This window comes from Antennarius striatus, chromosome 21 (assembly GCF_040054535.1).
Source record: "Antennarius striatus isolate MH-2024 chromosome 21, ASM4005453v1, whole genome shotgun sequence".
NCBI lineage: Eukaryota > Metazoa > Chordata > Actinopteri > Lophiiformes > Antennariidae > Antennarius > Antennarius striatus.
Genome location: NC_090796.1, coordinates 6,801,116 through 6,812,818, shown reverse-complemented (window position 1 = coordinate 6,812,818; position 11,703 = coordinate 6,801,116). Strand labels below are relative to the sequence as shown.

The 11,703-nt window shown below is 41.8% G+C and overlaps 1 protein-coding gene across 1 annotated transcript; it reads right to left on the bottom strand.

Moving 5' to 3' along the window:
• Positions 1-1,079: 1,079 nt before the first annotated feature.
• Positions 1,080-8,065, bottom strand: lcmt1 (leucine carboxyl methyltransferase 1). The gene is made up of 11 exons (XM_068305610.1): positions 7,700-8,065; positions 7,123-7,214; positions 6,620-6,741; positions 6,424-6,500; positions 5,033-5,094; positions 4,802-4,904; positions 3,429-3,549; positions 3,175-3,276; positions 2,931-3,022; positions 1,883-1,980; positions 1,080-1,658 (listed from the first exon to the last, which is right to left on the bottom strand). Exons 1-11 carry the CDS (start codon positions 7,783-7,785, stop codon positions 1,636-1,638), a joined length of 978 nt encoding a protein of 325 aa, XP_068161711.1. The 5' UTR covers positions 7,786-8,065; the 3' UTR covers positions 1,080-1,635.
• Positions 8,066-11,703: the final 3,638 nt, after the last annotated feature.

The window sequence follows — 11,703 nt, the reverse complement described above, 5'->3', positions numbered from 1 at the left end:
AGAATGAGAGGTGTCTTATCACTTAACAACACAATAACAGGCTCTTCTTTTGGCTTACCTCAGAAAAATAATTCAAAGCAACTGGGGAGAAAAACAAGCTATGAATATGCAGCCTGTCCTATTCTAATTTGATCACTTTCAAGTTTATGTTGCTGCTACTATTTAGCAGCAGATAAACAGGAATTCAGATGTTTTCTTTATTATAGTGAAAAAAAATTAATATCCTAATTTATTAGTTGATTCAAATTTTGTATTTTAATCTTCTAGTAATGTACGACATTAAATGAAAGCCTGAAAGAGCAATATTTAAGCTCCAAAATTTAACTTTAGAACATACCATATACACACACAGACAAACACATACATTCCAGACAGCAGCCCCCACCACACGTGTTTGTTATCAAACACCAGAAGGATCCAAGGATCATCATGGTTAATACCTCTTGTGTCAGTTCAATGTTCAGTAGGTATCTAGAGGCACTTTTGATATAACCCTACTTTCAACCCTTTCAGACAAAGCTTAAGCTAAGAGTGGCGAGATGTGAGATTAGAAATAAATTATTATTTGGGGGTGTTTTGTTCAGTTTTTTGAGCATGTAAACTAAATGTTACCTCGCATGTAACATTTAGTTTACATGCACATATTTCACTTTCTACTGGACTTTTCCACGATATTGTATGTTTTTTAGATTATTATAGTTGGTCTTCTTAATGTAGTACAAGATATGAGACGAAGAATAACACACAATGTAGTGATAAAATAGTATAGGCAGTTAGCCAAAACACCAAAATCAGCAATACGTAATGAGTAAACTGACCATCTCATGACACTGCATTCTGCAGGGAAACCTTTGGTCCTGGTATTGATGGGGTGTCGCTTTTTCTATTTATTCTGGTGCATTCCAAATTCTTATTTGGGTTAAGATAGCACAATCCTCCATTTATAGAACACAACAACTTGATAAATAAACAAGAATCCACAAGTCGGGACACCAATTGCATTTCTCACTGCTGCAGAGAAGCAGCATAATTACATAAATGAACAGACACTTCATCTTACACAGAACAATTATTTTAATTAACTGCATTCAAACAGAATTGATCAAACACAATATATTACAAATTAAACACTCCTGGGTGCACTGTTGCATGAATAGGAAACAATACGGGCAACTGTAAATTAACAGTTATAGGCAAGTACATAATTTCTTGAAGTTTTATTCCAGTTCTATCACACATTATTAGAAGGAAATGAGTCTGGTTTGTACAATCCATTAATAAATAACATCAAATTGACACATTAAAAAAACTTTTAATGTTTATTATTCTCCAACAATGGTGAAAAAATGTTTCTTTATCACATTGTGTAGTCATAAGAAAATATGCCTAGAAGCAGCTGGTGACTCGTAGTGCCAAGGCAGTCCACCGGCCGCGGCCATACCAACCATCATCACTGTCGTCATCACTGCCAGACTTTGATGCAAATGATTCTTAAGAAATCCCTTTTTGCTGATGCACGAGGTTCACCCAGACACAGGCTTGATGGTGAATAAGTGCTTCCTCTTTCCAGATGTCTCCCTCTACACTCTTGTTGATTTTGGCGAATACACATTCAACAGTGGAGCAACTTCACTCTCAGAACGCGAGCCGTGACAGACCTGAGGAAACAGAGCACGACCTGTTTGTGTAAATGACTGGAACAGACATTTAAAGTTGACATATTGGTGGAAATATAAAAACGTAATGCACGGGAGTAACGCTAAGTAAATACACTAAAGGACTGCGTGACGCAGAGCAGTTATAGATGATGCTGGAACTGACAGAATTTACTGCTGAGGTCAGCATGTCAATCAACTGGAACTGTTGCGTAACCATCAATTACCCAAACTGAGTTTGTCCTTGATGGCCCAGCAGATGCTGTAGTGTTGAAGAAGTTGTTGCAGCAGCTCCCTCTCATCAAGGAACTCCAAACGCTCAATTCTGCAAGAAATAAGATAAAATTTTAGGATGTGATATTTCATGTCAGACTACAGAGAAAAGCATTTAGACATGTTTTGTATCTAAATGACCAGTAATTGATGCTAAATTCTTCAATATTCTAAATTACCTTCATAACATGGAAATTAAGCATCACGAGACCCACTGAAGATATCATACAGCAGTTTTCAAAGATTATTCATTTGTTATTCTACTAAATTCAGGTTGTATAAAAAATTGTTCATGGCAGACTGTAGAGGATAGTTGAGTCCCTCAGTGTAACGTGGAAGGAAGGGCTGAGACTGGTGGTCTTGGTGTATTTGTTTGGCTTTGCAGTCACCTCGCCTCAGCGATATAACTAAGGTCAATGCTTAAGGGTGAAGTTTTGGGTGGTTGTAATCACCTGCTGCAGAGCCAAGCAAATTTGTAATGTTTTCTTTCAGGGTGTTCTGTCGCTCCTTCATAATGGCTGATAGAAAATTCACACAGGAATTATGTGTCCTTGTTGAGATTTCTTTACCAGGTTAGAGGTCATTCATTACAAACGTTGTTTCTCAGGACCATAAAATGTTTCTCAGGATAACTTATAAGGATTAAATCACTTTTATTGTGAAAAAAATTCCCTGTCAAGCTCATGAATGACTGAAAATTCCTCGGAATAGTCACAAGGTGAACTAGATTACGCTCCATGTTAATATGTCCTCGGGTATGTTTGTCTATAGCGTAAATTTGAGGACTGCAACGGTTTAGCTTCTAGAATGGTAGAGTCATTCATTGTGACCTTTGAGCTATAAAAAAGGTGGATATACAATAGGACTATTAACTGAAACAGCCACTGAAGCCCCCAAGGGTCCAAGTGATGACAACAGATGGACAGACAGAAGAGAATACCCCAAGGAAATCTGCCAAGGTAAAAACTGGTAAAACTAGGTTTAAACTTAGGTGATACTCACCTTGCCACGTCATCTTGAGGCAGCATACTATAGACTGTCATCATGTCCAGAGCATCAGAATGCTCCCAGCCTGACTTTAAGAAGCGCTCTCTCTGTAAACATCAAAAATATTCATGACTGGATCTTCTAAAAAAAATATACAGGTGTGTGTATATATATATATATATATATATATATATATATATATATATATATATATATATATATATATATATATAAGGTGCAAAAAACAGTAGAGACTTACCTGAGAGTCCAGAGACTGACAGGTCTCCACTCCTGCCAGGGTGCACTGGCGACGCTGCAGGTTCTCGATCATCACTTGGCCAAATCGATCGCACATGTTCACCTGGGTAAACAGATCACGTCGAGTTTAGGCTACATCATTCAACGTCAGCTCAATTTTTAAGTTTAAAACAACAACGATCGAGCTGGAAAATAATATAAAATTCCGATATGTTGTCACATAGATGAAACAGATCAACCAAGTCTTTTGTTTACCTGTTCATAGCTGACAAACATGGCAGTATGGAAGGTTTCTGCTGCCCAGCGGACTAGATTGAAGGACTGGGAGGGCGTCATGTAGACCAGCACACACTCTGACAGGAGCACTGTGGGTAATCTGGGAGTAGGACAGGACAGGACATTTAACACCAACAACACCACCAGCACACAGTCTCTGCTTCTATCACAACCAAACAATTCTTTAAATGAACATATTGTACAGATTGCATTTCTTCCCAAATTTTTTCAGCGTATTAATGGGAGTGAAAACAATAATGGAGTGTTTATCTTTGACCCTCTACGATCATAAAACTAAAATTGCCATGAAATCTTTAATATACACAAGGGGGTATTAAACTTTCACTCCAGCCTTCAGTGGCATTAAGCGTGACACAAAATGTGATGACCTCTGTGTTTTGGACAGTAAAGACTAATCAAAAGCCTTCCATTCACACCCAGCAGCTTCCTGTGAGAGGGTCTTATTATTTGTCAGACATCCCTGGATAATTAAAAGCAGTGTTTTAGTTATGGCCTGAGGTGTCCAGGCCTCCTGGCCTGAGCTCCTTGCTATAGAAAACATCCTATCATAGAAAAGGAATGTCTGTTCCATTCATCATCCCACAATAAAAGCGTGGTGTGTCTTAGTCCCTCTCTGGTGATAAATACAGAGCCAAGACTATAATGGGTTGGCTGAAATTGCCCAATGACAGATATATTTTTCTTCAACAGTACTGACGTACAAGTTTATGTAGAGATATGAAAACTCTTTTATGTAAAGTTGAATTCATATTTAACTGATGTACTCTAGATACTTCAGTGCATGATTTTTTTTGGCAAAGATGATCTTTTTTGTGAATAAATTATAGTCAAAATGTGAGTGTGAGGAGATGGAGAGTGTCTGTAAGCACAACTATACAAAGTGCTATAAATTAACCTTTATTGTTAATGAATGCAATGAACAGAAAAACAGAAGCACCTTGAGGCCTAATGTAATACTACTACACATACAGTATATTATCAACAGAATAGTGACTAAACATTTTCAAAAAATTTAATTAGCATTTTAATCATCAATACTGAAGAGTTTTATTCTTGTCAGTGACTGTTACTTGGAAGAAATAAAGAGGAAATTCTGACTTTTAGTGAGTCATCGACCCTCTGAGTTAAGAGCTCAATACCAAAACATTTTGGGTGGGGTATAGTTTCATATGAGGCTACGGACATCCATTTCAATACAAGCTGTAGAGTGACTATTTAGTGTGTCATCACGAAAAACCCAAAGTTTCAGTTCTTGGACTTTCTAAAGAAAAATAATTGCAACGTCGGTTCAGCTCACCCGAAAAGGAAGAATAAAAAAGATGTTTACGTACTCTGGATTGAGTTGGAACTTCTTCAGTTTTTCATCCAAATTAGAAATATCTCTGAGGTCCGCTCCAATGATACAATAATGGTCTGAGTCAAGGCTTTGGGCATCTGAACAAAGGAAATGCAAATACGTAGTTGTAAAAAAAAAAAAAGTTTAACACACACATAGATTTTCTGACAAGTAGAATACTAGCACCAAACTGAACATATATAATGATTTGTAATGTAGTTGTTACCTAGTGTTAAGGAGTCTGTTGAGTGTGTTTCAATGAGAGCTTTAGAGAGGGGTGGTTTGGTCCTAGTCATAGAAAAGAAAAACCACATTACAGCTTGTAACCAAAAACTACACGGCAATCACGTTTTAAATGCCACATTATTCAAACGCTTCAAAAAGCATCATATATATAATTGAATACATAAACTCAATTGCTCATACATGTGATCCATATATAGAAGTATAAACACAGCTTTCCATTCATAGTAATGTACAAATATTTAAAGAGGTGTGTGTGAAGAAATCCTGTGAAGATTTTTGAAGGAAAAAGGTAGTCGCATCATATATTGGATTTTGAATTATCATCCGTCTGCTTTTTAGTACCTTAAATAAATAATAACATTTTATATTTTTGAAAGCATTCTTACTTTACAGCATTACTTCACAAATGCCAAAAACTTTTTCACAGTAGAAAGAGACCAAAAAAGATAGAGGATGATGCTGACGAAAAGGACACAGTAACTCTTTCACAGTGTGACAGGTTAACCATTGCTCTGTATAATAAGAAGAGCCATCTCAATTTCAGTCTTCATTTTAAAGACAGTGGCCGGTGAAGGTGAGCTATGGTATTAGGTATTTCTCAACATATAAACTTCCTGATGTAAGAGATGTTTAAAACTGCTGACTCTGTCATAATCGACTGCTCAAGGTTCAGGATGGTCTAAAGGTGTGTTAATATTGTGTTCAGCCATTTTAAACCCATTAATGGCTCATAATGGTACAATTACTGTATACAACTTAGGTTATAGCTCACAAACAACAAACAAGTGTAAGTGTACCACTTTAAAGCTATAAGGTTTAGCTTTTGGGTTAATTTTTTCTTATTTACAGGTACTTTCATAACAGTGCACATGAATTTACATTATGATAAATCTAAAACTATAACCCTGAAGACAGCTGGACTGCTGCGCTGATTCTTGCTGCCATTTTAATATTCCTCAAATCATAGGGATATAATTATTGCATGTGGGATTCATGGTAGTAATTGTGCTTAATGCAGTGCACAAGATTATCTGAATTAAATATTCTTATATAGATATTTATGAGGCACTGAATTCTGAACAATAGCGTAGATTTATTTGTTACACACATGCAATGACAACATTACAAGGTGGTATCAGTGACAACAGTATAAGGACACTGGCGTTGTGGAGCATCTTTATCTGTTATTTAGGAGCTGCATTAGGAGCTCTGTCGCCATCTATGGACACTAACCCTATATTACAAAAGGACAGTGAGAGAGGGAAAAGCACTTCACTTGAGCAGCTTGTCCATTTCCTATAATAATAACTACATTAACAATAATAAGTTAAATTAGAAATGATAATTACAATTGTGGCATGGTCCTCTTACTTAATGTTGTGTATTTTCCGGGCCACAACTGTTGGAAAGTCCACTTCAAAGAACTTTTGTGGCATTAGGTTTTCATCCTGGGACACAAACATAAATAGAAATTATCTTTTTACTTCAAGACAAAGCATTTGATGCAACCTACCAATCACAGTAGTAGTAAAAAACATATAGACCAGAGTACTGCATTGCTTCAAACCTTTAGTCTCCAAAATGTGGTGTCCAGTCCAGCACCCACGTTGATTACTTGACAGTTACATTCTGTTTTCCTTATAAATGCATCAAGGAGATGGTTAACTCCCTGAACACGGGCATAGTAACCTGTTGTATCAGATGAGAGGACTGTCAATGAAACTGATATATTCACTGCAGTAGCTAGCATGCAAAAATGAATGTCTCAGATCATTATTGGAATGTGGCTTTGTAATGTACTGTTTATAAAAGAAATAAAATTTAGAAATAACAATGTCAACCAAAACTTTACAGATCTTTCTAATAATTTTGACAATGTTTTATCACAAACCACTCTTCACTAACTACATTATAAAGTAAGATGTCGATGGCTAGCTGTAAAGATAATCACTACTTTGTGCACCTCACACTCCAACTATAATCTAGTATGTTCATTTAATTTAATGTTGATGCTGTAACTTTTACTGTCACTTGTAAATAGTTCAGTGTGTACAAGTTTACATAACTTACCTCTATTGATTTCAGGTGCCTTCCTTTCTCCTACAGATCTTGCAAAGTACTGAATATAGGGGTCTTTCCAGTAGCCTTTACTAGTAGCAAACCTAGAGTAAATGTTGAACAATAAGTCATATACAAATCATACAAGTAAAATAGAAAAGTCAATGAACCTTAAATTTGACATTCACATTGCCTGCACTTATAAAAAAAGATTTTACATTGTAATACTCACAAAGGTAGTCAATATTCACTAATAAAGAGCCAACTTGTTCGATCTACTGTGTTATCGTGATCCATCTTTTCTCTGATCCACTGTAATGAATACAGTAATCCCTACATTTTAAATCCACGCTGTGCAACCGTTGAAAGATTGACCTTTCAACATTTTATTTCAGCATATTAAAAGACCTAAAATAAACTTTTAGGGGATTGGAGGATGTTATTGATCATAGATATTCAAATGTAAGCCAATGTTGAAACTTAAACACGAAAGACGACACACGACCTTTCATATTTAACACCCTTTATTCTTCCACTAAAGTTACCTTGACATGATGCTAACTCTGCTATAGCATGTGCTCTGATTTACCTCTTGCATGTGGTTGCATCGTCACAGGTCGCCCTCACTGCTTCATCAGCAGTGTCTGTGTCTGTCAAGTGTTGCCGTGCTGCCATTATCGATCTGTAGTCAACATTTAAGTTGTACGTGCTGAAAAAACTCCCTCAGCTGTTTGCACGTTTCACTGGCTAGCTGAAGCAAGCTAAGTGGTTAGCTCAATTTAACAGGATAGTTCACTGAAAAAACCGAAAGAAAAATAAAACTATGAACCACATTCGGGTTCTTTTATTGTCTATTCTTAACAAAAATATATAAGTTTGATAAAAGCACGTAGTATTTATGAAGTAATACTATTTTGCAGGCTAAAAACAACTTCCATGGTGCTGTATATGTATGCCAACAATTTCGACCAGCTGATTTCCGGTTAGCATTTTTCAGAATAAAGGTCTCACTTCTAAAGCTTGCATTTGTACAAACGAAACTATTCTAATACAATTTCCTCCTCCGGTAAATGAGTTTCGTGTGGTACATTTTAAGCTTTTTTCTTTGTGGAGTGAAAAAAGAAAAAAAGATTAAAAATATGACGCCTCCGACCTTAAAACTGATAGTCATTTATATCCGGTATTCTCTACGAATGCCAAGGAGCTGCGGCGACAAATGTAGTTTCATACAGATGTTATGGTGGGATCCCAGGTGCCGATGCAGTACCTTGGTGCTTGTCTCTGGCTTGGTCTGTTGTCTCTGACATAGGGCGGTAGTACTATATGATATTTAAAAAATAAGCTAACTGTCTTGATCATTCTCGCTAACATTCTGTTTCTCTTTAACACCCATTGTTTCTTAGCAGCTTTATTAAAAACCAACATTGGAAGAATGTTGCAAAGAAAACTCAAATGAGATGCTAGTTGGTTTGGAGATATTTTTATATTTTTCCTTTTTACAGGACATCATTGAAAATTTTAAATGAAAAAAAAAAAATCCCTGTCCTTTCCTTGAGTCGTCACCTTATCGTGGTGGAGGGGTTTGTGTGTCCCAATGATCCTAGGAGCTAAGTTGTCTGGGGCTTTCTGCCCCTGGTAGGGTCACCCATGGCAAACAGGTCCTAGGTGAGGGACCAGACAAAGGACTGCTCAAAGACCCTAAATGATGATTACAAACAATGGAACATGTTTTCCCTTGCCCGGACGCGGGTCACCGGGGCCCCCCTCTGGAGCCAGGCCTGGAGGTGGGGCTCGAAGGCGAGCGCCTGGTGGCCGGGCCTGCACCCATGGGGCCCGGTCAGGCGCAGCCCGACAGGACAACGTGGGTCCCTCTTCCCATGGGCTCACCACCTGTGGGAGGGGCCATAGGGGTCGGGTGCATTGTGAGCTGGGCGGTGGCCGAAGGCAGGGACCTTGGCGATCCGATCAGAAGCTGGCTCTTGGGACGTGGAATGTCACCTCTCTGGCAGGGAAGGAGCCTGAGCTGGTGTGTGAGGTCGAGAAGTTCCGACTAGATATAGTCAGGCTAACCTCCACACACAGCTTGGGCTCTTGTACCGGTCTTCTCGAGAGGGGTTGGACTCTCTTCCACTCTGGAGTTGCCCATGGTGAGAGACGCTGAGCAGGTGTGGGTATACTTATAGCCCCCCGGCTTGGCGCCTGTACATTGGGGTTCACCCCGGTGGACGAGAGGGTAGCCTCCCTCCGCCTTCGGGTGGGGGGATGGGTCCTGACTGTTGTTTGTGCTTATGCACCAAACAGCAGTTCAGAGTACCCACCCTTTTTGGAGTCCTTGGAGGGGGTGCTGGAGAGCGCTCCCACTGGGGACTCCATCGTTCTGCTGGGGGACTTCAATGTTCAAGTGGGCAATGACAGTGAGACCTGGAAAGGTGTGATTGGGAGGAAGGGCCCCCCTGATCAGAACCCGAGAGGTGTTCAGTTATTGGACTTCTGTGCTTGTCACGGACTGTCCATAACGAACACCATGTTCAGACATAAGGGTGTCCATATGTTCACTTGGCACCAGGACACCCTAGGCCGCAGTTCGATGATCGACTTTGTGGTCGTGTCATCGGACTTGCGGCCGCATGTCTTGGACACTCGGGTGAAGAGAGGGGCGGAGCTGTCAACCGATCACCACCTGGTGGTGTGTTGGCTCCGATGGTGGGGGACGATGCCGGTCCGACCTGGCAGACCCAAATGTATTGTGAGGGTCTGCTGGGAATGCCTGGCGGAATCCCCTGTCAGAAGGAGTTTCACCTCTCACCTCCGGCAGAACTTCACCCACGTTCTGGGGAAGGCGGGGGGCATTGAGTCAGAGTGGACCATGTTCCGCGCCTCCATTGTCGAGGCAGCCGACCGCAGCTGTGGCCGTAAGGTGGTCGGTGCCTGTCGTGGCGGCAACCTCAGAACCCGCTGGTGGACATCAGCGGTAAGGGATGCCGTCAAGCTGAAGAAGGAGTCCTACCAGGCCTTTTTGGCCTGTGGGACTCCTGAGGCAGCTGATAGGTACTGGCTGGCCAAGCAGAATGCAGCTTTGGTGGTTGCTGAGGCAAAAACTCGGGCGTGGGAGGAGTTTGGTGAGGCCTTGGAGGACGACTTCCAGACGGCTTCAAAGAAATTCTGGTGTACCATCAGGCGTCTCAGGAGGGGGAAGCAGTGCAGCATCAACACTGTGTATATTGGGGATGGGGCACTGCTGACCTCAACTCGGGACTTTGTGACTCGGTGGGGAGAATACTTCGAAGACCTCCTCAATCCCGCAGACACGCCTTCCCATGAGGAAGCAGAGTCTGGGTTCTCTGAGGCGGGCTCTCCTATCTCTGGGGTTGAGGTCACTGAGGTAGTTAAAAAGCTCCTCGGTGGCAGGGCCCCGGGGGGTGGATGAGATCTGCCCGGAGTTCCTAAAGGCTCTGGATGTTGTGGGGCTGTCCTGGTTGACACGCATCTGCAACATCGCTTGGACATCGGGGACAGTGCCTCTGGATTGGCAGACTGGGGTGGTGGTCCCCCTTTTTAAGAAGGGGGACCTAAGGGTGTGCTCCAACTACAGGGGGATCACACTCCTTAGCCTCCCTGGCAAGGTCTATTCAGGGGTTCTGGAGATGAGGGTCCGTCGGGAAGTCAAATCTCGGATTCAGGAGGAGCAGTGTGGTTTTCGTCCTGGCTGTGGAACAGTGGACCAGCTCTACACCCTCCGCAGGGTCCTTGAGGGGGCATGGGAGTTCACCCAACCAGTCTACATGTGTTTTGTGGACTTGGAGAAGGCGTTCGACCGTGTTCCTCGGGGGGCTCTGTGGGGGGTGCTTTGGGAGTATGGGGTACCGAACCCCTTGATAAGGGCTGTTTGGTCCCTGTACGACCGATGTCAGAGTTTGGTCCGCATTGCCGGCAGTAAGTCGGATTCGTTTCCAGTGAGGCTGCCCTTTGTCACCAATTCTGTTCATAACTTTTATGGACAGAATTTCTAGGCGCAGCCAAGGCGTTGAGGGTGTCCGGTTTGGTGGCCTCAGTATTGTGTCTCTGCTTTTTGCAGATGACGTGGTGCTGTTGGCTTCATCAAGCCGTGATCTCCAACTCTCTCTGGAGCGGTTCGCAGCCGAGTGTGAAGTGGTTGGGATGAGAATCAGCACCTCCAAATCTGAGACCGTGGTCCTCAGTCGGAAAAGGGTGGAGTGCCCTCTCCGGGTTGGGGATGAGATCCTGCCCCAAGTGGAGGAGTTCAAGTATCTCGGGGTCTCGTTCACGAGTGACGGTACAATGGAACGAGAGATCAACGGGTGGATCGGTGCAGCGTCTGCAGTGATGCGGACTCTGTATCGGTCCGTCGTGGTGAAGGAGCTGAGCCGAAAGGCAAAGCTCTTGATTTACCGGTCGATCTACGTTCCTGCCCTCACCTATGGTCATGAGCTTTGGGTCGTGACCGAAAGAACGAGATCCCGGATACAAGCGGCCAGAATGAGTTTCCTCCGCAGGGTGTCCGGGCTCTCCCTTAGAGATAGGGTGAGAAGTTCGGTCATCCGGGAGGGACTCAGAGTCGAGCCGCTGCTCCTC

Bases quoted from the DNA above. Each gene is read 5' to 3' on its own strand.
- lcmt1 (XM_068305610.1), bottom strand. From the start codon at position 7,785: ATGGCAGCACGGCAACACTTGACAGACACAGACACTGCTGATGAAGCA. The intron at 5,095-6,423 runs GTAAGAGGACCA...TTCTATGACTAG, and splicing joins CGGAAAATACACAACATTAA to GACCAAACCACCCCTCTCTA. The intron at 4,905-5,032 runs GTAACAACTACA...TCCTTTGTTCAG, and splicing joins AACAGACTCCTTAACACTAG to ATGCCCAAAGCCTTGACTCA.